The sequence below is a fragment of the Podarcis liolepis genome, assembly GCF_965112155.1.
Source record: "Podarcis liolepis genome assembly, chromosome: 5".
Taxonomy (NCBI): Eukaryota; Metazoa; Chordata; class Lepidosauria; order Squamata; family Lacertidae; genus Podarcis; species Podarcis liolepis.
The window spans coordinates 98,653,639-98,681,570 of NC_139556.1; the positions used below are offsets into that span (position 1 = coordinate 98,653,639).

Below are 27,932 nucleotides of genomic sequence, written 5' to 3' on the forward strand. Positions count from 1 at the left end.
TGTGTGTGTGGGTGTCCATTCTGTTTATTTTCCTGCTGGCAATTCCACTGGGCATCTGCATGAGTTTCTCACATTCCTTTCACATTGCCTTGTGGAACTGCGGCCTTTGGACATTTGGTGCCACTGCGCCTCAATTCTGTTTGCACCTGCCATTGGACACGTTGCCACTCTTTATGTGTGCAATCCATTCATGAAAATGGCAGGAGGGAATGCTCTGCCAGATCCCTACCTACCCCAAATTCCCTCCACAAAGTCCGGAAAAAAATGACAATGCAAAACTCCTGTGATATTCATTTCCATGTTGGTTGCTTTTAGAAAAAGCCACAAAGGGGTTGCGAACTGGTTGCTTCCAAAAGCAATGGACACGAAAGTGAGGGCTGCAGTTTTTGCTAGGTTTCCAGAAGTAACTTTCACGTCGTGTGAAAGAGCACATAAAATGCAGAAATTATCAGGTAAGTAAATGTTGGGGAAGAGGAATGAAGTGCTGCCTGGAGGCAGTCAAATATCTGATTAATGGACGAGCCCCAGGTAATGGACTACCTTTTAAGGCTACAGCTTTTCCAACGGTCTCACAGGAATGGGACAGTACTGTCTGCCTCTCTTAGCTTCAGCTGTTGGCTGAGGAACCTGGGAAGGCACTGACGGGCAACCCTGCAACCCACCCAAAAAGGCAGTCCTGGTGTGCCCACCTGCTAGAACACGTTAGCAGACACTAACTTAAACAAGAAGGCTTTGTGGCTTTGAGGGAGGGCCAGAGCTCAGTGATAAAGAACATGGTTTGCATGCAGAAGATCCCCTTTCAAAGGTGGGGTTGGAGGAGACTCCTGCCTGAAACCCTGGAGAGCTGCTGCCTGCCAGTGTAGACCATATTGAGATAGATGGACCGATGGATATGGAGTCTTTTTGCATTCCTATGGGACATAATTGGCCCCCAGCAGAGAAGTCCACCAAGCACAGAGGTTTCAGTCGAGAGACGTCACCAACACGCGGCTGTTGAGCGGTGGCCACTGCTGCCACCACCCCTCATTCCTAGGGGAGGTACAGCTTGGGGTCCCCTGGGAAGGGCTCTGCGGGAGCCTGGTTGAACTGCGCCATCAGGAAGACGCCCAGCGTCCCACAAATGAAGATGGAGGCCATGAAGAGGAAGCAGACGCGGTCAATGACCCGGCCCACCAAGATCCACTCCTCGTTCTCCTGCAAAGAAGAAGACACCAGACAGGGTGCACATTAGAATTGTTTTCGGTGGCTCGGAGGTGTGCAAGTCGTCCAGCGGAAGAGGGCGTGGAGGCTGCCACAGGGGTCCTTCAGGTCTGACAGTGTGAGGGACCTGGTCTGAGGAGAAATGGTGGAGTCCGTCCCCCACCTCCTCTGGCACTTCCCAGAGAAGAGGGAGACAGCATAGATTTACAACAGTTGTTTGCAGACGGTCTTAGCTCAGAGGCTGCAGAGGGGAGAAGCTGGGAAATATTGGGAGAGGAGGAGGAGAAACAGCTGACAGCTCCCAGGACCCGGCAGGCATTGAGAGTAGGAGAAGAGATCAGCCACCTTAGGGATGACGTATAATAGGAGAGACGGAAGGGGTGGAGCTTTACTCAGAGCAACGCCATTACTGCAAGAGAGGCACTTTTCAAAGCCTCTTTCTGTGAATATTGAATAAAAGACTTGGTAAGAACTCTTCTTGTTTATCTAATTCTTGGTTGCCCACCATAGGACCCTCATACCTACAGAACCGCCTCTACTGGTATGTCCCACGGAGGACCTTACGGTCTTCAAACAAAAACATCTTGGAGGTCCCGGGCCACAGGGAGGTTAGGCTGGCCTCAACCAGAGCCAGGGCTTTTTCGGCCGTGGCCCCAATCTGGTGGAACGCTCTGACCCAAGAGACTAGGGCCCTGTGGGACTTGACATCTTTCCACAGGGCCTGCAAGACAGAGCTGTTCCACCAGGCCTTTGGCCAAGGCACAGTCTGAACCCCTCTCTCCTTCTGTAATCCTCACAGAACTCTAGCCCAATGGTTGCCATTAATTTGATTCTGAATTGATTTTAGAATGTATTTCAATTAATTGATTGTGATTTTATGTAAACGGTGTTATTTTTACTGTTGTTAGCCGCTCTGAGCCCGGCTTTGGCTGGGGAGGGCGGGATATAAACAAAATTATCATCATCATCATCAGATTTCCTGAAGCCTGACAGACAGGAGCAGGGCTGAAACCAAGCAGTCCCCTTTTGCCTGTCACCCCAATCACAGGAGGCCAAAGCTTAGCTTCTCAGAAGCCTACTGGGATGGACGCTGCAGCACCCTTGCCCACGGGACCTGTGGGAAATTAAAACTAGCATTAAATTACCCAGGGGACTGTTGTAGTGGTGGAAAGAGGTGAAACCAGGGGTGAGGAGGAACAGTTACCCCCTCTCTCCCCAACCCCTCTCTCCCCAACCAATGGAAGATTCTCAACACAGTCTTTGCCTGGAGCCTCTGAACAGAGGAGAGTGTGTGTTTGTGTGTGGACAGTATGGGGTGGTATTGTTTGGTTTCTGATTTTGTGTTTTTATACTGTGAGCCGCCCAGTGATCCTCGGATGAAGGGCTGTATAGAAATTTAATTAATAAAAATAAGAATGGTGTCATTATACAGCTTAGTCACTGGGTGGCGCTGGATTTAGTTGTACCTGGGTGGAGTTTCCTGTGTCTGTTCCATTCTTTTTCTTTAGGGACAATAAAGTTCTTGTCTTGCCCACTGATTTGTAAGTCCTCTATCAGTTCCAAAGCACGACGTTGGGGTCTTGGTGTTCCTTCTCCACTGATTCATGGCCCCCTGGTATGGGTTTCCTGGGGATGGTTAGGTTGCCTCCTTAGCTCATTCTTTCAGCCCTCTGGCTTATGCTGCAGCCACAACCCCTTCATCTCCTGGTTCTCCCCACCATTTGGGGCAGCGGAAGGCCTGCTCATTATTCGGTCGCGTTTCACTCGGAAGCTGCAGCTGGTGCAGATTTTAGCAGCTGGGTTGTTGACTTGCGCAGTCTGTCAATGCCATAGATAACACCCCTGCCAAGGAGCCGCTTTACTGGCTGCTGATATGTTACTGGGCACAATTCAAGGCTTTACTCTTAGCACTTACAAGCCCTGAATGACTAGGGACCAGGTTACCTAAGGGCCTGCCACACCCCATAGATCCCCACTTGGCATATGCCCTCCTCAGTTGGGCAACGCTGGGAGCACCACATACCCCGGAGATGCACTAAAGAGCACAAGAAGAAGTGTGGAGAGAAATGCCTAAAGAGGGCTTTGGTTAGACAAGATGAAAGCTCGCAGCTGAATGAAATAGGAGAGGCGCCATCTGCATTGGCATGCCGACGGCTTTTGAAATCGCACCTGTTCACACAGGCAGTCCCTTGATCTCCTGACCCAGGCCTCCCGTTTCAATTGCCGTGCTGTTTTAATGGGATTGTTTTATTGCCCTTTTCGATTATGGGTTATGCTTTTATTTAAATATTGTAGCAGAATTATTTTATGGTGTATTTTAACAAGGGGTGTTTCAACGTGTGAGTAGCTGGGATTTCATGCTTTGCAATACAGCCTATTTTTTGGCATTAAGCAGTACATAAATTAATAAATAACCATAAACAATAATGGTAAACCGCTTAGAAACCTGTTTCAGCGTTAAGTGTTACGTAAATTGATTAAATGAATGCATACCTAAACAATGTGTTAATTGCCTTTGCTTAAAATATGTTTGAAATGATATCGGGGAAAAGGCAGAGCACAAATCAATCAATCAATCAATCAATCTTCTCCTATGACTGTGCATTCACACATGCAAAACGTTGCTTGATGCCACAGTCAGCAGGAGACGAACCTGCCTGTGTGAACAGGTCCCTAAACAGCCGTACACCTGAGATGGCAACTTACACTGTCAAAGTCCTTCTTCTCTTCCAAAGTCTTAGCAATGTGGTTGCAGGCATCGACACAGGCCTGGATCTCCGGAGCAGCACGGCGCAGACTGTTGCAAATCTCCTGGGGACTTCCGTTCTCTAAGCTGCCTCCTGGGAATGGGGAAATGTCAAGATTGTAGAGGAAGAATCTGAACAGGGGAGATCTAGTCGGGGGCCGAAACAGCTTCCACACTTGACCCAAGAGCATGCAGGAAAGACAGAGGGCAGCATAACACTAAGATGCTGGTTTTGAAATGTTAAAGTCTTCTGGCAGCCCCTGGTATGAGTAAACTGCAGTTGAAATAATAGAGAAGGATGGGTTTTAATAGCATTTTTAAAGTCTCCTCCACATGATGAAGAGGCAATCTGCCTGCAGGGCGTGGCCTAGCTCAGAAGAACTGCCCAGAAAGAGCAAGGAAGAGGAGGACAGCGAGCTGGCAGAAGCAGCTCTGGGGATTTAAAGGGGACTGATGCTGTTTGCGGATTAGCACCGCCTGCTGTGTGCTAAAATGCACTTTTAAAAATACTGTAAGTCTTATGTTCTTTTTCGCTATACTCCTGTGCTGCTCTTGCAATTTGTGGCTTAGTCTTCCTTGCTTTTATTATAAATCAATAAAAGAAAAAGAAACCCTATAAGTCTCTAGCAGTGCTCTGCTTTCCCCCCCTTTTTTTTTGGAAAAAGGGTGCTGGTCCTCACCATGAAGTTGTTACAGTAAGTGCCACACATTTGGGGGGAAATGTGCTGGCCCTGTATCCCACTGAGTACCCCAGAAAGAAAGCACTGGGACTCTAAAACAAGAGTTTGTTGTTGGACTCCAACTCCCATCAGCCCTGGCCAGCAAGGGAATGATGGGAGTTGTAGTCTATTGACACCTGTGGAAAGAGAACACAGGCTCCCCAGTCCAACTCGAAGAGGGCTCTGAACTCATGAAGGCTGAGGGGTGGGGGAAGAGGAAGAACTTGAAACACCCCCCCCCCCGAATGTAAAAAGGTGAAAAACTTCTGGGAAATGATATATAACGAGATGAAAAAAAATGTTGAAATATACATTTATTAAGAAACCAGAAGCATTTCTACTGGGCATTGTAGGAGATTATATAAATAGAAAAGATTGTAAGCTGTTTTTATATGCAATGACGGCAGCAAGAATATTGTTGGCACAAAAATGGAAGCAAGAAGAACTACCGACGAAAGAAGATTGGAGGATGAAATTGATGGACTACGCAGAATTAGACAAATTAACAGGAAGAATTCGAAACCGGCAGGAACAGAGATTCACAGAAGATTGGTGTAAATTTACGGACTATTTGAAAAGTAATTGTGATGATCAGATTCCATTTGTAGGTTTGCAAGAAATTTTGTGAGGTGAATAATTTGAATTATTGCATAACTGGATAAAAAGGAAGATGTTAGTTAAGATAATTAAAGGCAATATAAATTTTAAAAGTGCAGAAGAAATCATAAAAATGGGGGATCATCAGAGGTGCTGATGGAAGTCCAAAAAGATTGTATAAGATGTGAAATTTTGTGGTATGTACGATAAATAATATGTTTTAAAATGAATAAAAATTATTATAAAAAATGAAACATCCCCCCCCCTTCCCCATCGTCTGCTCTCTTCCACAACAGACCACCCTCTGCTGTTCGCGGTCGGGCCCAAGACTTGCCTATCTGTGCCAGGAGCATCTTCATCAACCCGTCACGCTCCCTCTGCCTCTCAAAGAGGAGCTCGCTCCGCGCCTTCCACAGCATGTACTCGTCCGCTTTCGCCATGAGCCCCAGAGAGCTCCGCCGCGGACGAGACGATTCCCCACGGGTGCATCGACACGCCGCATGTGCATGCCCAGGTAGCGTGGCACCAGCCTCAGAAACACCTGGGAGATGGGGAAAGAAAATAGGGAGGCTACCCAGGAGGGTTTCTGACAGGAGTGAGCCAGCAGGACCATACAGAGCAAGTTGGAGTTAACGCTTTATCAGACAAAACAGGATCGGCACAGGAGTGTCAGGCCTAAGGAGCACAGCAACTCATGTCCGGCAGGTCTTGCCTCCATGAAGTTCTTGCTGAGATGAAGAAGAAGAGAAGAAGAGTTTGGATTTGATATCCTGCTTTATCACTACCCTAAGGAGTCTCATAGCGGCTCACATTCTCCTTTCCCTTCCTCCCCCACAACAAACACTCTGTGAGCTGAGTGGGGCTGAGAGACTTCAAAGAAGTATGACTAGCCCAAGGTCACCCAGCAGCTGCATGTGGAGGAGCCGGGAAGCGAACCCGGTTCCCCATATTACGAGTCCACTGCTCTTAACCACTACACCACACTGGCTCTCCAGATTGAAGGTCCCTTCTTCCTCTCAGCTGCCAAAGTCCCCTCCTTGCCATGGCTTTTCCCAAGCAATCGGAGACTGTGCCTCCAACTTCTCTGCTCTTTCATGCCTCTCCTGGTTCTGGGAGACAAGCAGGGAGGGGTGCTTGTTGCAGCAGGAGGGGAGACACCTGGGACTCTTCACCAGCCTGACCTCTGCCTGGCCGGTTGTCTCCTCCTCTCCTGCTTCTGTTCCTGAACTTCTCTCTCCCACAGACTCTCCTTGGTTATTAAGCCCTGTTACCTCTTCAGTTTCTGACACCTCCTCCTCCCAACCTCCTTCTCCTCCTGACCACTCATTGTCACTCCACCACCATTCCCCAGTCTCTGGTTCCTCCCACCATTCCTCTGCCATCTCCCTGGGGCCCTGGGTGCCCAAACACCCATAAAATTCCCCATGGAGAGTTTGTGGCACCCACAAACTTCGATGCCAGGGCCAGGCACACTGCATGACACCCACGGCTCTGGGCACCTGAGGTCGCAGGGCCAAGCTGGCACTCCTGGTGTCCAGCCAGTCTGTGGCAGTTTCTAAGTGGGTTGTTACATGAAAGGGCAGGGTCTTCAGTTTGAGCTAGGGCTGTGGCTCTTTAAGAAGGAAGGGGACAGGGTCGTAGCTCAGTGGCAGAGGATATGCCCAGGTTTGATTCCCAGCCTCTCCAGGTAGGACTGGGAACGACACCTGCATAAAACCCCAGAGAGCTGTTGCCAATCCGTGTGATCATTGCTGAGCTAGAGGGACCTGTGGTCTGAGTCAGGATAAGGCAGTTTCCTAGGTAAGGCAAAGGCCACGTCTTGGGGCTCAGCAGTGCAAGGAGGTCTAACGTGAGCAGGGGGCCAGCCCACAGCTTCTGGGCAGCATCCGCTGGACCTACCTCCCGGACCCGTGCGGACATGGAGTGAGTGTTGGGGGTCCTCAGGGAAACGTTGAGCACAATGACAGCGTTCACAACAATGGCAATAGTAACCACCAAGAGGAAAGTTAAGTACCTTTGGGGAGGAAAAGGAAAATGGCACACTGGTCACCTAACCTAATCAGTGGCTAAATCAACCATTTCATATTCTTCATCAGTCTGAGAATTTGTTCTTCTACGTAATTGGAAAATGCCTCCCCTTTAATGCACACATATCAGTATGCAAATTTGTCCATGTTTTTGCAGTTTTACGTTTTCCCCATATATGATGCATTCACTAATAATATGCATTTGTAGGCACAGTTTCGCAAAAAAACAACAGCCCCAAAACCCAAAACCCGGATATACAGTGGAACCTCGGTTTTCGAACATAATCTGTTCCGGAAGACTGTTCGACTTCCGAAATGTTCGAAAACTGGAAACTGAATACAAAAGCCTCAATACAACAAGGAAACTGAAAACGGAGGCTGCCTTGGAAGTTCGACTTCTGAGGCGCGTTTGAAAATGGAAGCATTTATTTCTGGGTTTATGGCGTTTTGGTTCTGAAACATTCGTCAATGGAGACGTTTGAAAAGTGAGGTTCCACTGTTATGCATTTGTTAATATGTGCATTTATAGGCACCTTTCCCCTGGTATACCCAGTTTTTGTCTATAGAGAAATGCACCACAAAATTCAGAGAGTTGTGAATTCTGAAGGACAGCTGTGTTTAACTTATTGTGTCTTGGGGGGGGGGGTGGCAAATCAGGAAGGCTCACCTAAAAATGCAAACAGAACCAAATTTCCCTTCTATCCTAACCACCAACCATGTGTACTTCAGTTGCTGAATGGAGGGGGAGAAGCACTTCACAGAGCACTCTGCAAAGTCCCCTCCCCATCAAACGTGGCTGCAGCGAGGTTTAATGGAGGAGGGAGGGGCTTCAGCCAGTGGTTTAGCAAGCAGCTCTGTGAAGCCCCCCCCCCCCTCCGTCTTGGCAGCCTTAGTCATGCATCTATCAGGATAACATCTGATGAAGTGGCTGCTAGCCCACAAGAGCTTCCGCCATAATAAAATAAAGCCATGCCAACAGCCAGAGATCAAATCCAACATCTAGAGCTCACGTCCTGCCATTCTTGCAGGCTTCTCAGGGGGCCTTGGACAAGCCGCTACCTCTCCCTCATTCCCCACTGGCAAAATGGATTTATCCATTATCTGTCGCGCAACAGTGTTGGGAAGATAAATTCCGCAACTCCCTTTCGCAAAGAGTTGCCACTTCAGTGATGAACTGGTGTAATAACATCAGAAACATGCCGATGCCCCAATGCAGGGGAATCTTTGCTAAAATGAAAGGAGTGGCTTTTTGGAAACTATTTAATTGTCTAATTCTCCTTTAAAGCCTCCCAAGCTGGAGGCCATCACTGCCACCTACCTAATAATAATAATAATAATAATAATAATAATAATAATAATAATAATAATTTATTTATACCCCGCCCATCTGGCTGGGCTTCCCCAGCCACTCTGGGCGGCTTCCAACAAAATACTAAAATACAGTAATGCATCAAACATTAAAAGCTTCCCTAAACATCGTTTGCTTACTTTTCAATGAGCGGCACTGCCTGCGAGGTTTCGGGGACCTTTTTTGCAATCAGGAAGAGGAAGACGGTCTGGGCCAGGAGGACGTTGATTGAAACCGTACACTTCTGACCACCAGCTGCAGAGAGAGAGGGGGGGGTGCAATAAGGCTTCTGCCTTGCTTCATCATGCTCTCACGCCCTGTCCCAAGAAGGTCCACCCAAGGAATGACTAGTTGCTCTGAAAATAGAGGCCTGGGATGCAGAAGTATCACTTATTGTCCTCCTCTCAGCAGTTGACTGGCAGGGAATACAGTGGTTCCTCAGGTTACAGACACTTCAGGTTACAGATTCCGCTAACCCAGAAATAGTACATCGGGTTAAGAACTTTGCTTCAGGATGAGAACAGAAATCGCGCGGCGGCAGCGGGAGGCCCCATTAGCTAAAGTGGTACCTCAGGTTAAGAACAGTTTCAGGTTAAGAACGGACCTCCAGAACGAAATAAGTTCTTAACTGTATCTGAAATGGTACCAGGGACTCTCTAAACTCTCTAAACTTTAGGACCATGGCCCTTCCAACCCCACTTTTTCTCTACTGCCACAGGGTTAAAAGAAAAAATGCTTCGCTGATTGGTTCTCAGCAGTCAAAACCCCAGACTAGCGGGGAAAGAGACCTCAGCCTCTGGACCACGTCATGATTGACTCCCGCCAAGCTGACCTTGATGAGCCAGGAGCTCCTTATGAACCTCCCCAACTCAATTCCAGGCTTGGTCCTGGAGACGTTAGGAAGAGCAGGGCTGCTGCTGGATCAGGCCCCTCTCACTTGTGTGCCAGCACTGCTCCCAATCTTGCTTCTGCCCTGCCCGAGCCCTCGCATCCAGTAAACGACACCAGGATGAGGGATGGGAGAGGCAGAGCCCTCAAAATGCAAAGCACCTTCCACCCTGTGTCTTCTGAACCCTAAAAACAACTCTGTCCTACCAGGATGCTCTGTGAGTCCCATCTGCAGGTGTTTCCACTGCCTAATCGCAGGCTAGGGGATGAGGGGCTTTATCTATCAAACTACCAGTTGCCTCTTGGCCTTGTTCCTGCTGAGATGGGACCCAGTTTTGCTCTGTGCTTTCTCAGCTCTTTTCTGCTAAACAGAGGTGGTGAGGCAGGCAGGGAGTTGATCTATCAGGTTAGAGGGAGGGATTCTCAACCTGCCACTGTGTGCTGTTGCACATTGTTTCGATGGAGAACAGTTTTTCCTCCTCTCTCATCGTGCTGAGGAATTCAGGGTCCTGTAGATTCAGGGAGTGACTCTCCTAAGAGGAAAGGTTGCAGCATGGGGCCTTTGAGTTAGAGGAGACATGGTAGTAAAGGTAAAGGGACCCCTGACCATTAGGTCCAGTCATGACCGACTCTGGGGTTACTGCGCTCATCTCGCTTTACTGGCTGAGGGAGCTGGTGTACAGCTTCCGGGTCACGTGACCAGCATGATTAAGCCGCTTCTGGCGAACCAGAGCAGCGCACAGAAACGCCGTTTACCTTCCCGCCGGAGCAGTACCTATTTATCTACTTGCACTTTGATGTGCTTTTGAACTGCTTGGTTGGCAGGAGCAGGGACCGAGAAACGGGAGCTCCCCCCGTCACGGGGATTTGAACCGCCGACCTTCTGATCGGCAAGTCCTAGGCTCTGTGGTTTAACCCACAGCACCACCTGCGTCCCTGGAGACATGATAGAAGTTTATAAAATTATACATGGGATTGAGAAAGCAGGACTTTGGACTAGATGGACCATTGGCCTGATCCAGGAGGCTTTTCTTATGTCATCACTTTGCTGTTGTTATACCAGTTTTTGAAATGCTTCTTTTCTCCTAAGCCTTCCCAAATTTTATTCCTGCAGTTTTTAATTCCTGATGGTTTTAGGATTTTGATACTGTTTTACGATCTGTTTCATGCTTTATGTTCCATTTCTGCACTTCGCTTTTTATGCGGGTTTTATATTTTATCGTCAGGTGGAGATGGTTCTTACTAGAAGCTTGAGAAAAATGCAGTCACAGAAAGCAAGGGGGGGCCTGAAAATGGACACCCCAGGAGCCAAAGACCCAAGCATAAAGAGGTTACCCTGTGTTTACTAATTTACACCTGCCTGCAGTCTGTTTGGATGAAGGGGCAACTTAGATATCTGATGAAATGAATAAATAGGCCTGGAAATCGTGAGAGGGCTTTCGATAGTGCAAATTTGGAGGCGACCGTAGCCCGTGTCATGCTAAACACATGCCTGCTGCAAAAACCAGCAGGCACACACTTAATTCCCCCTGTCCTGGATGGTCTTCTGCTATTGCAGGACTACAATTCCCATCATCCTTGACCACTGACTGTGCTGGCTGGGACTGATGGGAGTTGGAGTTCAGCCACATCGGAAGACCCACCAATTTTCACTTCCCGGTTCCTTGCCTCCATGTGAAGCAAAGTCTGGGAGCTGTCCAGAGTGCTGAATCATTAGCCCAGGGTGAGGGAAGCTGGGCTTTCCAGACTACAGTTCCCGTCATCCATCAACACCTGGGGGGGGGGGCACAGACTACCAGACCTAACCCAGGCCAGCCAAAGCACCACAGGTGGAATCCACAAACATATTAAAAAACGCTGTGAAAATGCTTTTTTAATTTTTTAAAAAAAGTTTTGAAAAATACATTGAATTTGCCATAGCTCACTGTCGCCATCTGGTGGCACATTTGTATATTGCACTTTACAACACACTTATTTGAAGCTGTATAGCTGAGTCCACAGTGATACTTTTGGTACTGACCTTTCGCTGGGAGGAAGTACACCAGCACAGCAACCGAGGAAATGAGCACGCAAGGGATGATGATGTTGATGATGTAGAAAAGTGGCTTCCTCTGGATGATGAGGAAGAAGATGATCTGCTGGTACCCTATGTCATCTGGCGTGAAGTGCTGAGCGTTCACAACCTTCTTGGCTGGCCGGTGCTTGATTGCCCATTCCCCGTTCTCTGTCGGGAGAAGGCAGCGTCATGTGGGTAGAGGCAAAGCTTTCCTACATACAAATATTGGTCACATTAACTATGGAGCTTCAGAGCTCTCCCCCTCCCACTTTTCTACAATTCCCTATTTTTGGCATCACCATGAATTCTCGCACCCCAACCTTTTAATACAAACACATGCACACCAAGTTTCAAGCCCTCCTTCAACAATACAGAAATAACAGTAAATGATATTAATTCTGGGTCACAGCAACATCCAAAATTCTTGCTTTGCAAAACTGGAGTGGCTATTCTGCAGAATATTCTCCAGCGGAGATAGTCTCCAACAGGAGATCTCAAAAGCCTATCAAATAATTCTTTGATGAGAAATGTTGCCTTCGCCCAACTAATAATGCACCTGAAAAGAAAGCATCGCTCATTGCCTCCAGAGCTCCCCATCTTCCAAACATTTGTGGGCAGTAGTGCCTGTTTCACTAAAGCCCTCCAATCTCAGTTTGCCCCAGACACACCCACTTTGCCCAGCAGCTCCCCCCTTCTCCACAGTCTCAGTGTTGCCCTTGCAGAAATCAAGAGAGAGGAAGGTGAGGAGGGGACAAAACCTGTCTAAATTGCTCTGCCTGTCCTTAGCTCTGGCGCCCCCTACTGTTGACCTCCCTGCCAACTGCCCCACTATTCCCAGTGGGCACCAGCTGCCGCTGTTTTGGGGGTCCCCAAGTCTGGTCCTGGCGGCCACCTCGATCTGAAGCCAGGCTGCCATGTTGAGACGAGGAACGGACCCTGGGGGAAGGGACCTGCTGGCGACGAAGGAGCTGATGGGGAAACGAGTGCAAACAATAAAGGTGCAGAGAGAAATCCCTTTCCTACCTGGTGTGTGTGTGTGTGTGTGTGTGTGTGTGTGTGTGTGAGAGAGAGAGAGAGAGAGAGAGAGAGAGAGAGAGAGAGAGAGAGAGAGAACAGACACAGTCCCTGAGAAAAGTGCCCTGGATCTGAGTGAGGATTTAGAGCCCTGTGTGAACGATATCTCCACAATAGCAAGACTCATCCGATCATCTGGGCCAGGATGCCAGGAGCTGCCAGCTTACTGCCTGGCAGCCCAGAGGGACTTCTGCCAGAAGCTGGAATCTGATGGAGAGAGAGCTGATTCTGCCATGTGTTTGGTCCCAAAGGCCTCCAATGGCCCTGCTGCCATATAAAAGCCCACATTTCTCTCTCTCTCTTTTTTTCTCTCTCTGGGCTGCAACACGAAGCCAAGCGTGACACGTTATTAAGCTGGTGTTTTCTTATTTATTCCCCCCGCCGTCTGCGGGAGAGATAGATTTTTAACCGTGCAAAATAACTGGCTTGTCCCCCATCAGGAGAAAACAAGAAAGCCTCTCGCTTCCAAAGAGGAACTTTTCCACCTCCGAGATGCTATTAAAACATGATGGAGAATGGCGGCGGCAGCTGCTGGCGACGTCTGCGTTCCTGGATCAATTGGCTGAAATGTAACTGTTAGCTTTAGGAGTGGCTGGGAGGGAAGGAGAGGAGCCAGCAGAACAAAGGAGGGGGGGGGGGATGACAAATGCCAAACATTCTCCTGCAGTGATTCTTATTAATAACCTACAGAAGCAGGCTGGGGGGGGGGGACACATGGCCAGAGAGCAAGGTGAGGCAAACCTTGGAAGCCATTAAGAGGTGGTTGCAAACAGGTGACAGGTGTGATTCCCAGGTGCAAGGCCTAGCAAAGCTGAAGAGGGACCCCAAGTGCAGCCCCCCAATCCCTCAGGACTCTCCCCACCCCCTTCCTTAGCTACACCTCCTCCTCAGCCCTGCCGGGCAAGGATATGTGCCTGGCTAGAATGTGCCCTTGAGTTCTGATAATGTCTCCTGCCAGTCTGGATGGAGGAAGGAGAGGGATGTGTGAGTTTGTGTAGAAACTACCCTACTCTAGAAAAGGGAAATTTGCATGCATTGCTCAACCCACCTTTTGCCCGTGGCCCCATTCACCACTGGATTGTGGCCCCTGGAATGTTACCCATTCCAGCTGGGAAAAGGGGGGCCATGGTATTATCTTTCCAATGTCTTGATACCAGTCTTTTAGCAGAAATAAGGGCATGAAGAGTCCACTTACGTTAGGGTTGCCATATTTCTAAAAGTGGGAACCTGGGCACAAAAGTTGTTGACCTTTTAAGGAAATTTGCCCACTTCTGATGTGGGTTGGCACTCTTTCTTTTTCCTTTCTCCTCCTGTGAAGAGGCTGCATCTTAATGTTTTAATGTTGTATTTTAATCTTGTTTTTAAAATTGTATTTTAATCAATTTGTTTTTATTACCGGTTGTTAGCCACCCTGAGCCCGGTCTTGGCTGGGGAGGGCGGGGTATAAATAAATTTTATTATTATTATTATTTGGGTTTCCCCAGACATTTTTAGTGATTTACAAAATTCTGCCTGGACGCTATTTCCGGCAGATGAATCCTGGATACGTCCAGGAAAACCCGGACATAGGGCAGCCCTAATTTATGTTGACCCGCAGTCAAACCTCATATGATTGGTATGTGGCTTAGGATAATATTATCCTATGACAATTTTAAAATATTCCCCAAAGTAGTATTTATACATCTTAATACTTTCCTCCAGAAATTTGCAAGCGTCGGATACTGCATAAGCATGTTTCAATGAAGCATTTCCTTATTATGTGCAGCATGTTGTTGTAGATCATCCCTTTCTGTGCAAGTGTAGTAGAGCCCAATGAATTCTAAATATTACTTTTTGTTGTATAATGCATAATTCATAATCTAACGACACATTAGCTACCAAAGTTAAAAACATTGTCCCACTGATTGGGTGAGATAGGAACCTCCAGTTCTTTATTCCATCTGTTTCTCATGTTTGGTACGTCAAATTGATTATATCAAATGCCCTGACTTACACCTCATGGACAGAGCTTAGATGACCGTCGGGTTCTCTTCCAACTCTACACTTCCATGATTCTATGGTTAACAGTTTCCCTGCTAAATCGTTTCGCCCACTCAGAAAGACTCGACTGCCCAGGGCCAGGGAGCATCTAAATCATGGGTAGGCAAACTAAGGCCTGGGGCCAGATGCAGCCCAATCGCCTTCTCAATCGGGTCCGCGGATGGTCCGGAAATCAGTGTGTTTTTACATGAGTAGAATGTCTGCTTTTATTTAAAATGCACCTCTGGGTTATTTGTGGGGTGTAGGAATTCGTTCATTTTTCCATCTTTGAAATATAGTCCTGCCCACCACCACAAGGTCTGAGGGGCGGTGGACCGGCCCCCTGCTGAAAAAGTTTGCTGACCCCGATCTAAATGATGCTTTGCCTTTGTGGTATCTGTGCCAAAAATGCTTTTGTTTTCCAAATCCTCCAAATGCCCTCAGGATTCCAGGCAGCCCTGTCATTTCCTAAAGTGTGGTGCCGGGTGGAGGGAGAGAGAGAGAGAGTGAGAGATTTATCCCTTGAACATTTTCTAACATTAGAAATCAGGGGAGTTTGCCAGCAAAGCTGGCAGGCAGTAGGATCAGGACCAGAAAAAAAAAGATGTGCTTCCTCTTTATTCAACTCGTGGGATACATTGCAGGTACGGACGGCTGCTTAGAAAGCCTTAAAAAATAACTTGACACTGAGGATATATCTATCAGTTACTATTAAATGGAGCCTCCATGTTAAGGGGCAATTTAACTGTAAATACCAAATGATGGGAACAAACGACAGGAGAAGGGTGTCCCTTTTCCTTGGAGAGTTTGCAGGTTTCGCAAAGGCATGGGACTCACTGCTGCAGGAAACTGGAGGCTGAATTTAGTCAACGCAATGCAACAAGACAAGTCTTATGTTTTCAATGTTCTTATAAGGATGTGGACAGCATCATTGCCTCCTCCCACCCGTTGTCCCCCTCGGCTTGCATGCAGGTGGGGTTACCTGTGAAAGCTTCGGGGTCAATAAAGATCCATTCTATTGTCTGCTCATCTTCGACGGTCAACAGCAGGTTGATTTCACGGGCATTGTAGGTCTGTGACCTTAATAATAATAATAATAATAATAATAATAATAATAATAATAAATTTTATTTATATCCCGCCCTCCCCAACCGAAGCCGGGCTCAGGGCGGCTAACAACAATAAAACAGTATAAAAGTATAACATAAACAACACTCTAAAATCATTCATTGTAAAATTAATTAATTCAGGCCACTGGCAACCATTGGGCCAGAGCTCCGCGAAGATTGCCAAGGGAGGGAGTCAGGCTGTGCCCTGGCCAAAGGCCTGGTGGAACAGCTCTGTCTTGCAGGCCCTGCGGAAAGATGTCAGGTCCCGCAGGGCCCTGGTCTCTTGTGACAGAGTGTTCCACCAGATCGGAGCCACAGCCGAAAAAGCCCTGGCTCTAGTTGAGGCCAGCCTAACTTCTCTGTGGCCTGGGACCTTCAAGATGTTTTTATTTGAAGACCGTAAAATCACTCAGTAAGGCTGAATCAAGTAAGGTTTTTTCCTGCTGCTCCAGAGGGTAGGAGCTGAACCAATTACAGAAAAAGGAGATTCCCACTAAACACTAGGAGGAACCTTCTGATGGTAAGAGCTGTTCAACAGTGGAATGGATTCCTTTGGAAAGTGGGGGACTCTCTTTCACTGAGTGTTTTCAACTAGAAGTTGGATTGCCATTGGTCAAGGATTCTTTAGCCACGATTCCTGCCAGAGAATGCCTGCCAGGCCTTCTATGACACCAGCGCAATTCAGCCAATCACTTCCAGAGGCCTCTAGACCAGAGCAGAATCCCTTACTGTGCTACAATATACAGATAACCAAGGTTCATCGGGTCCGAGTCCTAGGTAACCATGGTTCACACCTGTTGGGGTTGTTGGAAGGCCAGACGTTATCAGCATATTGTGATTTCGGCTGTAAATGAAATATTTGGACTGAGGTAGACCAATGATCCCTCTTTATGCCTTTTGAGCAATGGGAATGATCAAAGGATACAGAAAAATATCCACATTCAAGTGTTGGATATCTTCAGCTCTAGCAAGGAGGACTTAGAAGGGTGGCCGTAAACTGAATAAGGAAGAATTAGTTAGTGCTTTATGGGAGCAGGTGGCAATTGTTAAATTGATATTATTCATGTTAAAGAAATATGAAAATTTTAGAGAAATGTTAGGCTGTTGGGAACCGGTTGTGTGAGATATAAAAAGGGAACTTTAGATATCAGGTTACATGCTAATATAAGTAAATGTACGAACGGATAAAATGATTATTTAAAATACCTGTTTATCCTCTCATTATCATGTATATTGTTTCGGTGTATGTTTTATAATGTATATAGGTATTCTCTAAAGTAATTCGAGCGTATAGGGCTGCATACTTTGAATTTCTACAACTGCTTAGAAGTGGGGAGCTAACAATCAAACGGCAGATACATTTCGTTAAATAAGTAAACACAAACAAATATATGTTAGCATATGAAAAATTAATTTTAAAGATATGATATAAATGCAGAAAGAAAATGTGCCCACAGTTAGAAATGAATATATATTAGTCCCCTTCAGGCATTAAAATTTCCAACACAAGTAGCGTTTTCTTTTTGGGGGGAGGGGGGGTAGGAACATGAATGAGCAAGATAAGTCCCCCTTCATCTACTGCCTTCCTCTCCACCCTCACTGAGACACCCCCTCCACCCTCTTAATCACGCAGGGAACTGCCACGGGTGCAGGAGGCTCCAACTAGTACTCACTGGAACACCATGGAGCAGTTTTGCCAGTCAAAGGGGAAGAAAGTGACCACAATGGGGCAGACGCTGCGGTAGATGGCCGGGGGGAGCCAGGAGATGCTGCCATCGGGGGACACCAGGACGTTGACGTACAGCGCGACCTCAAACACCCCGTCGATGCTGAGGGGAACAAGGGGAGGAATAATAATAATATAATAATAATTTATTATTTATACCCCGCCCATCTGGCTGGGCTTCCCCAGCCACTCTGGGCGGCTTCCAAAAAATATATATTAAAATACTGTAAGAATTCATAAAACATTAAAAGCTCCCCTAAACAGGGCTGCCTTCAGATGTCTTCTAAAAGTCTGGTAGTTGTTGTTCTCTTTGACAACTGGTGGGAGGGCGTTCTACACCACTGAGAAGGGCCTCTGCCTGGTTTCCTGTAACCACTTCTCGTAGGGAGTGAACCACCAGAAGGCCCTCGGAGCTGGACCTCAGTGTCCGGACTGAACGATGGGGGTGGAGACGCTCCTTCAAGTATACTGGGCCAAGGCTGTTTGGGGCTTTGAAGGTCAGCACCAACACTTTGAAATGTGCTTGGAAACGTATTGGGAGCCAATGTAGGTCTTTCAAGACCGGTGTTATGTGGTCTCGGTGGCTGCTCCCAGTCACCAGTCTAGCTGCCGCATTCTGGATTAGTTGTAGTTTCCAGGTCACCTTCAAAGGTAGCCCCACGTAGAGCGCATTGCAGTAGTCCAAGCAGGAGATAACCAGAGCATGCACCACTCTGGCAAGACAGTTCGCTGGCAAGTAGGGTCTCATCCTGCGTACCAGGTGGAGCTGGTAAACAGCTGCCCTGGACACAGAATTGACCTGTGCCTTCATGGACAGCTGTGAGTCCAAAATGACTCCCAGGCTACGCACCTGGTCCTTCAGGGGCGCAGTTACTCCATTCAGGACCAGGGAATCCTCCACACCTGCCCGTCTCCTGTCTCCCAAAAACAGTACTTCTGTCTTGTCAGGATTCAACCTCAATCTGTTAGCCGCCATCTATCCTCCAACTGCTTCCAGGAAGAGGTCAGGAGAGCTGGGATCCCTTTTCCCTCCCTCTTGCAGCAGAGGTCTCCTGCCATTTGGGACCCGAGGGCTGCAGTGAAGGTTGGTCACTCTTGAGAGGGATGCTTGGCAGAGGTGGACATGGTCAACACAAGCACATTCAAGCAGGCAGGCAGGCACACATAGAAGACTCTCTTCTCCTGCCCCGGCACTGCTATGGAGCGAGGAAACACTTTCCCCCCTCTGCTCTGCACCTGCGCTGAGATAGGAGGAGATGCTCCTCTTGTATTCATTGCTAAAGAGTGAGAAAACAGTGTTTTCATCTTCTCCGTACCAGCGCTGAGATAGGAGATGTTCCTCTTCGGCCCCAATGCTGTTGTGGGGAGGCAACTTGGCATATTTTTTCCTTCCCTATCCTAGCGCTGGTCTCAGAGTAGAGCAGCCTCACCTCCTAGCTAAGAGCTGCCACAGTGTGGGAAAATAGGGGGGGGAGCCCTTTTCTTATCTTGGAAAAGGGCCTCTTCTACCCTCTGCTATGGGGCCTTGTGATTCCTTTCTTTTTCCTGACTTTCTAAGACCATCTAAGACCCTTCTGGCAGTCTATAGTCAAATGAATGGGGTTGTCTCTGATCTCAGCACTAAGTGCCACAGCGCTAAGATCAGAGATAAGATTATCTCCAGTCATCGTTGTGTGGTGCTTAGTGCCAAGATCAGCGTACTTAGATCAGATGTGACAGCTCTCTGCACCTAATGCCATATGGCATCTGCTTGCTAACAGACAGGTGGGCATAGTTTGCCCCAAAAGCCCTTGTGGGCCAAATCCAGAGATTTTCATGACCTAAAATATGCTCCAGGGCTGGAGGTTTCCCACCAATGTTATTACAGTAGTACCTCGGGTTACATACGCTTCAGGTTACAGACTCCGCTAACCCAGAAATAGTACCTCGGGTTAAGAACTTTGCTTCAGGATGAGAACAGAAATTGTGCAGTGGCAGTGCAGCGGCAGCAGGAGGCCTCATTAGCTAAAGTGGGGCTTCAGGTTAAGAACAGTTTCAGGTTAAGAACAGACCTCCGGAATGAATTAAGTACCGTACGTAACCAGAGGTACCACTGTAAAAGGATCTTCTATGAGGAAGGACATTGCTAGCTCATATAATGCAATCTTAAATGCTGCTTGTAAGCTCTGTTTTAATTGTTCTTCCTGCTAATTGGTTCATGAGGGAGGGCTCAGTCAGTAGAGCCTGACACTGTTAATCTCAGGTTTGTGGGTTCAAGCCCCATGTTCGGCAAAAGATTCATGCATTGCCAGTGGTTGGACTAGATGATCCCTGTGGTCGCTTCCAACTTTTCAATTTTACGATTCTTTGAACTAGAGAAAGATGATGCCTCCTTCTGGGTGAAGGCTACTCTTCTCCCCCAAAACGCAGCAATTTCTCTGGGAACTAATTTGTGGAAAGAGCCCAGGAGGATCCCACCAAGATCAAGTAAGCTACCTGGCTACAAGGAGACATGCTAGGTCACATCTCCTATCTACAGAAGGGGAATCCCAAGTTCACCTGCAGCCAGCTGGCAGATGAGCTGGAGGAGGAAGAGGAGGAGGAGGAGGAAGAGGAGGAAGAGAACAACCCTTTAGGATACTGACTTGTTCTCCAGGACAATGTCTGGCAGCCACACCATGGTGGAGGGGATTCGTAAACACTTGATGTTGTCATAATCAGCCGCATCCCACTGCAGGCGGTAATCGTGCCATTTCTGCCAACAAAGAAATCAGTTAATCACACTGTCCGGCCTGGTGGATATTTTGCAATGGAACATGCTACTGCCTTGAAATGGTGAGGCTGACTTCCTTCCTGGTAAATTTGAATCCAGGGTAAATTTCAACTAGAGGCACAACCTGAGTTTCCAAACCCAGAATCCAGGATGCTAGGAAAATCATCAGTGCCCCTGGATTTGTCTCCCACCCCCCTAAAAATTAAGTTACTAGCCCTTAAGACTTCCAGGGTAGGAAAGGCGGAGTTAAAGGGTCCATGATTTGCAACACATAAAAGATAACAGGTGAAGTTTGGGCTGCTTCTCTTACCAGTTCTACCCAAACGTTGGTTGTGAGAGCCTCGTCCCTCTCATTCTGGAAAAAGAGAGAAGACAGAGTTCGAATGTAAGAGGAACCCGGTAGCTGGATCAGGTCCATCTAGTGCAGAATCCTGTTCTCCCCATGGCCACAAGCAGGATCTGAGCACAAGAGCCCACTCTCCCTTTTAAAGTCATCTGGGTCGTGCCTTGGAGCCTTATCCTCCATGAATCCTCCTTTGAAAACCGTCTAAGGCAGTGTTTCCCAAACTTGGGTCTCCAAAAACAGCTGGAGTCCCAAGTTAGGGAAACACCGATCTACGGTCTTATCCACACTTAACTTTTGCCCTGCTCTTTCCAGGCACAGGTCCATGCTTAAAAGTTCCACACTTGTCTTTTTGCTCCAGGAAAACCCACTCTTTAATGCTAATTCAGTTTTTCTGTCAATTGCCATTTGCTCCGATTGAGCTTCAAAGAGCAGGTTTCCACAGAGAAAGCTCTGGAAAGGGAGGGGAATGATGCTCATACACAGAACTTTAAAGAGTGGGCCGTGCCTGGAAAGAGCAGAGAAAAGGTGAGTGTTGCTGTTGTTGTTGTTACAGTAGCACCTTGGCTATCATAACCCTCTGGTTATGTAAACTTCACATTACGAAAGCGGCAAACCCGAAAGTATCGGACTGGGTTTCGCTGCACACATGCACAGAAGCAGTTTACCACCCTGCGCATGTGCAGAACAGTGACCCACGGGTTATGGAAACCTTGGGATCCAGCTGGACCTCCGGAACAGATCCCATTTGCAACTGGAGGTACCATTGTATTATATTTGTACCCCACCCATCTGACTGCGTTGCTGCAGCCACTCTGGGCGGTTTTCGACAGATATATGAACAGCATAAAACATAAAAAAAACTTCCTGATACAGGGCTGCCTTCAGATGTCTTCTAAAAGTTGTGTAGTTCTTTATCTCCTTGATATCCACAGGGAGGGCGTTCCACAAGGCGGGCACCACTACCAAGAAGGCCCTCTGCCTGGTTCCCTGTAACCTCACTTCTCGCAATGAGGAAACTGCCAGAAGGCCCTCGGAGTTGGACCTCAGTGTCTAGGCTGAATGATGGAGGTGGAGACACCCTCACAGTTGGACAACTGTAACATTGATCCAGTCTTGCTCCAACTTACCCCGAACCTCTATAAGCTACACCTTTTGACAGCAAACAGGGGACTGTAGAGGCAGTCTCTGTCATCTTTGCATCCTGGCCTTTAGTGAGACTACTTCAGTGGAAATAAGTAGCAAGAGGTGGCTTCAAACCACCCTGTGACCCTCGGATGAAGGGCAGTATGTAAGTTTAATAAAATAAAATAAATAAATAAGGGTGCCAGTTGGCTTGTACCCATGACGACATCCCCAAGGCACCGCCACTTTTGCGACTGTTTATAAACGTTTCCCTCCTTTCATTTTTGAAAACAAGGCTAAGGTTGAATGTACGAGCCGATAAATGTACATTGGGTGCTTTGAGCAATAAAAATGATGGAGAACATACTTAAAGCTAAAAGGAGAGGCAAGACTGGAGGCTGATGCTACATTCAGCTTGATATAATGTGTGTTCGCTGTGCAAGTCGGGAAGCCAGGCTCACATCATGTGTGAAGAGCCTGCTGTGATTTTTTAAATGATATATCTGTCTTGAGCCTTAAATCTCCACCTGCTATTGGAGCTTGCTGCAGATGCATTCGTGCTTCCTTTAGGAACTAGAAGATGCAGCCTTGCTAGCGAGCAACATAATTCTGAAATGTAAATTTTAGGTATGAGATGTTAAGAACGTAAGAAATGCCAAAATCCGGCATCTACCTCTTGCTTTCCATTCTACATGACAGTCGTAGGGCCCTCTGCAGTGACCCCAAGAATCAGTCATATGCCCTAAATAGTCATCAGTATCCCTCTCCTCCATGAATTTAATCTTTTAAAGCCATCACTGTGTCTTGTGGAAGGGAGTTCCATAGTTTAACTATATGTTGCATGGGGGAGAGGAAATAAAGCCTTTATTCCTTCCTTCCTTCCTCACCAGTGTGATGAGATTGGTGAGGGTTAGCTTGACCGAAACGTCAACAATGTCCCTCTCGTCCTTGGCTGGGCGGAATTTGCGGTCATAGTTGGCCATCAGGTCATTGAGAAGCTTCTCCTCCTGGTTTCGGCTCAGGACCACTGGAGAAAGACAATGAAGAAGCAACTCTTTGTTATGTACGGAGAGCCAAAGGGGCCTTGAAAGCCACTTCCGCCCTTTGGAGGAGGTGGAGTTGCAGGCTTCACGGCCTCACCACGCATGCGGCGGCTGGAACCCAGTCTCCGTGCGACTGGGGGGATTCCCGGCCACATGACCTCCTGGCCAGCCAATCAGCTGGCTCTGGGGGTGTGGCCTGCCTTATTTAAAGTAGGAGCAGCCAGGGATCTCCCTCTTTGCTGCTTACCAGCTCTTCCTGCTTTTCCCACCCTCCCGCCCTATAAGGTTTTCGTTCTTTGACCTTGCTATGGACCTCGGTTGGTCGCCATTGAGAGATCTGGTAGGAATTTTTCCACTTGGCAAATTGGCACCAGCCACTTGGTTTCCACCTACCTTGTAGCAAATCGTCACAACTTTCTGGGTATTGGCGGTTAGGCATTGGTATTGCACTGTAGATGGAAGAGGGGAGGTAACGCCATCACCTGCCCCACATATTGAAGGGTAGTCCGGTAAAGGATTTCGGGGGGCATGGCCCTGTCTGAAGCCTAGGGGGTGAGGACCTAAGGCACACCCCCTATCAGTGACCCCAGGGGAGTTCCTAGTTGATGTGCATCAGCAGGACTCCCCCTACTGCTGGTTAACCCTTACCGGACTTCTAGCAGACGGGCTGAAGTTGGATATAGTCGGTTAGGACCAATGCCTAAGCCAATACCGCTCATCACCTGTAACCAATAAATGTTGTGGCCTTATTTAGCCCATTAAATTTAATAATTGTGTCATGTGTCTTTATTTCCACTGTGTGTGTGGGGGGGGGACTCACCACGCAAAAGGAGGGTTTCGATGAAGCATTTGAAGGGAAGGAGGTGGCATCACACAGGTGTTAGGGAAAGTGACTCTAGACAGGGGGAGCAGTAAGCAAGAAAGTGGGGGGGGGGTCCTTGCAAGGGGAGCAGGAGGCCTGAGGATGGCGGAGCCTGAGGACAAAGACCCCAGGCAGAGATTTGTCAGGATATGAGAGCAGAGAAAAAAAGGGGACAAGGGCCCTGGAGATAAGGAGAAGGAGCTTGTCTGGATTTTGGTGTGGTCAGGTTAAGGAGGGGCGTCAGAGTAATGAGAGGACTGAATGACAGCTAAATGATGGGTAGCTGTGAGGGGAACCAGGTGGGACAATGGGAGACTTGAGAGCGGAAGGTTATAGTGGTCAAGGCAAGAGAAGACCAGGTGTGGACCAGACAGTTGCCACGGGGTGCAGGGCTGGCTGTGTGGCGCACCCAGCTCTGGCCTCCAACATCTCATGGCTGTTCCCCGACATCAGGCATCTACTGAATGTGGCGGCTGCCTCACTCGACCCAACGGTAGGGCTGGCTCTGGGAATGAATTGTGTCCTGAGTGAGGAAAATCACCTTCTTTTGTTTCTGCAGTGCTTACTGCCGTTCAATCTCATCAGGAAACGTCTGAGGAGGAACAGACAAATCTGAAAATTCTGGTTTCTCTCAGTTTCTCATTTTTCTAATTTCAGTTCTCTGCATTTCTTCATCAGCATTATTTTTTAAAAAAACAACAACCCTAAACCAGCATTTTAATGTAAATTCCTCCTAATATACATACTTCTGCATGTGATGTTACCTAATTATTGCATTGCAGGGATTGGATGATACTTGGTACCCCTTTCAACTCTACAATTCAATTCAACTCTACAATTCAATTCATTTTTATTTATTTTTTGCAAATAATTTACCATCATATAATGCATTTTTGGATGGTGATATATGTATTGCCATGCACGCTTTACCCTGTTTATTACATGCTTTTTTTTGTAAACGTTGCTTGACTGGCAAATTGCATTGCAAAATTTGGAGAAGTGTGGATTCTGAAAGATGCCGGTTTGCATCTTCTTTCAGAACGTGCGGGTTAGATGGTAAAAATAAAGGGACCCCTGAACATTAGGTCCAGTCATGGCCGACTCTGGGGTTGCGGCACTCATCTCGCTTTATTGGCCGAGGGAGCCGGCGTACAGCTTCCGGGTCATGTGGCCAGCCTGACTAAGCCGATTCTGGCAAACCAGAGCAGCGCACAGAAACACCATTTGCCTTCCCGCCGGAGCGGTACCTATTTATCTACTTGCACTTTGATGTGCTTTCGAACTGCTAGGTTGGCAGGAGCTGGGACCAAGCAACGGGAGCTCACCCCGTTGTGGGGATTCGAACCGCTGACCTTCTGATCGGCAAGCCCTAGGTTCTGTGGTTTAACCCACAGTGCCACCTGCATGCCCCTGGGTTAGATGAGTTCACCTTTAAATGCAAAGCAAATTGAATTTCTAGAGACTGGCAGACTTCTCCCTTTTTACTTCCGCCACACCCAGCATACTTGCATACACCTTTATCACGTTCCACCTTTATCATCCCCTGCCTCCCTAAGCGAAAACCCGCCCCCTGCACAAATCCAAACTTACTCCCATCCCTGGGCAGAAATGGGAATTTAATGAGGCAGGTGGAGGGCATTCCATAAATAATAATGGATTAATATTAAAGCCCCCTCAGCTCCACCTGCCATCTATCCCTGTCTAGTCTAGTCCACAGATGGTTACCTTGCTAACTATTTTCTAATCCCGTACATTATCAAATTATTAGCCCACGATAACTGCCCAATAAAATCTAAAAGGGAAGTGTGTGGGAGAAGTGCTGGCAAATTGCCTTCATTAGGGTAATTGCAGCTGCCTACTGAGGAGTTTATAGAGCCAGGCAGGGTCGAGAGGCTGAGTGGGCGGCTCCAAGGGGAGAGTGAACTTTGGAAAACTCTTATTGTGACTGTCGGCTGGCACTTGCCACCCCCGCGCTTGCTAATGGACATGGCCAGCAGCGGCTCTCCCTCAAACAGGACTCTCCATCCACAATGACTTTGAGGGAGGAAGGCAAACTTCACAACCTTTCCTCAGAGGGGACTTGCTCCTACCTAGGATATTTTAGGACCTGTCTATGCTGCAGCGGTTGAATAGTCATTCCCTTGCCATAATTGGATGGTTCTGGACTCAGGAAGGGAGGAGAAAGACCTCCCTTTTATCAGGGTCTTGCAAGGGGAAATCCCAACTTTGGGACTTCAAAGCACCTCGCACCTCGTTCCATTGTGACGTCAGGTGGCTGATCAATAGGAAGCCCAAGTTTGGCCCAGTTAAGTCATCCCTCCTGAGATTTCCAGCTGCTGCAAATGATGGCGTTCTCTGGCTCCTTGCTCCCAAGTCTGGTCTTGCTGCCTTGCTGTGCTGTTCCTTGCCCAACCGCCCTGGGAGCTTGACCTCGGACTCGTGCCTGACTTTGTCTCTGGATTCTGCTTGGGCTTAGGCTGGTTCTCTGTTTGGATCGTGTTTCCTCTGCAACCTGGCCCTCATTGGTGAGCACTTTGGTGAAGGCATGGGTCTCCTGCCACCCTCGTCCCTGAGGGCACCCCTGGAGCATGGCATTGCTGGGGGTTGGTCTAGATGACCCACAGGTCCCTTCCAACTCCACAATTCTGTGATTGTGTCGCTGAAACAGAATACATCGCAGGGCCTCATAAGAACTCATGCAGTGAGTCGGAGGACCAAGATAGAGGTGTGTGGCAGGAGGCAAACTTGTATGCTTCTTCACCTGTGTGTCTGCCCCATCCCTGTGTGCTTGTGCAGTGGGACCTGGAAGTCCAGGGTTCAAATTCCTACTCAGCCAGGAGGTTCACTGGATTGCCTTGAGACTCTTTGCCTAACCGACCACAAAGGGTTGTTGTAAAGATAACTCAGGCGGAGACAATATGATTTTATACTGTGTTTTTGTATAATGTTGGAAGCCACCCAGAGAGGCTGGGGCAACCTAGCTGGATGGGCGGAGTATACGTAATTAATTGTTATGTTATAAATAAATATTTCATCATCTAAAAGTGCTATATAAATGCAATTTTGCACTCTCTCTCTCTCTCTCTCTCTCTGTGTGTGTGTGTGTGTGTGGTAAAGCTAAAGGTAAAGGGACCCCTGACCATTAGGTCCAGTTGCAGACGACTCTGGGGTTGTGGCGCTCATCTCGCTTTACTGGCCAACGGAGCCGGCGTACAGCTTCTGGGTCATGTGGCCAGCATGATGAAGCCGCTTCTGGCGAACCAGAGCAGCGCACGGAAACACCGTTTACCTTCCCACCGGAGTGGTACCTATTTATCTACTTGCACTGCGGGCTTTTGAACTGCTAGGTGGGCAGGAGCAGGGACTGAGCAACGGGAGCTCACCCCGTTGCAGGGATTCGAACCGCCAACCTTCTGATCGGCAAGCCCTAGGCTCTGTGGTTTAACGCACAGTGTGGTAGGAGCAGCTTAAAACTGAAAGGGACAAAGGTGTTGTAAATGCTCCTTAGGTGCCACTTATCTGTTTTCCGGTTTCATGTCTGTCTGTCTGTCTATCTATCTATCTATCTATCTATCTATCTATCTATCTATCTATCATCTATCATCTCCAATCCATGAAATTTTGTGCCTAGTTCCCCACAACTGCATTGTGTCCATGACAAATCCTTCTGACATCCCATTTGTTTTGGCCCACAGAAGGAGGCTACAGAGGGGAGGATGGGGTCTGTCCATCCCTTGCCTGCTCATGAGTGAAGGGGCAGAGAATCCGCTTAGCATTAAGACGGTCCCAGAATCAGCCCCCACCTGCACTTCCAGGTTTTGCTGGGGCCGTCCCCTGCCTGAAACCATGGAGACCCAATGCCCAGCTGGGTAGACCATTCCCAACCATCTGACTCCCCATAAGAGTTTCCTGCTTTCGCATTTCATCTCAGTTCCAAGCAATTCCTCCCCTTTCACCGCTCCCAAGGAATAGCTTCCAAGTTCTGTTTTAGCACATCAATCAGAGCCCCGGAGTTCCACCTGGACTGAGCCTCCTTACCTGTGAGGAAGGTGAAGGCGAGGACCAGGCAAGGCCAACCCATGCCAGTGGTGCAGATCGGTCTTCTTTCCTAACCCCAAGCAGCAGTGTGTGTGTGTGTGTGTGTCTGGGAGGGTCTGGAGGGCTATTTTGAGCTGAAACCCACCTCTCCCATCCTCCTCCTCCCCCCTAACCCCCCACCCTCCTTTTCAGCCACTTGGCAGACCAGCTGTCCCACGAGTGCTTGCATTGTCAGCTGTTTCCTTGATGGTGATGGATGA

General features: G+C 48.1%; 1 protein-coding gene across 1 annotated transcript; it reads right to left on the reverse strand.

Annotated features, from left to right (window-relative positions):
• Nucleotides 1-27,786, reverse strand: CHRNG (cholinergic receptor nicotinic gamma subunit). The gene is given in 13 exon segments (XM_083504270.1): nucleotides 1-1,194; nucleotides 3,907-4,040; nucleotides 5,597-5,725; nucleotides 5,728-5,803; nucleotides 7,162-7,276; nucleotides 8,778-8,892; nucleotides 11,546-11,749; nucleotides 15,657-15,754; nucleotides 17,457-17,612; nucleotides 20,134-20,243; nucleotides 20,572-20,616; nucleotides 22,617-22,756; nucleotides 27,673-27,786. Coding segments are annotated over 13 exon segments (1,530 nt in total). The 5' UTR covers nucleotides 27,716-27,786; the 3' UTR covers nucleotides 1-1,029.
• Between the last annotated feature and the right edge of the window lie 146 nt (nucleotides 27,787-27,932).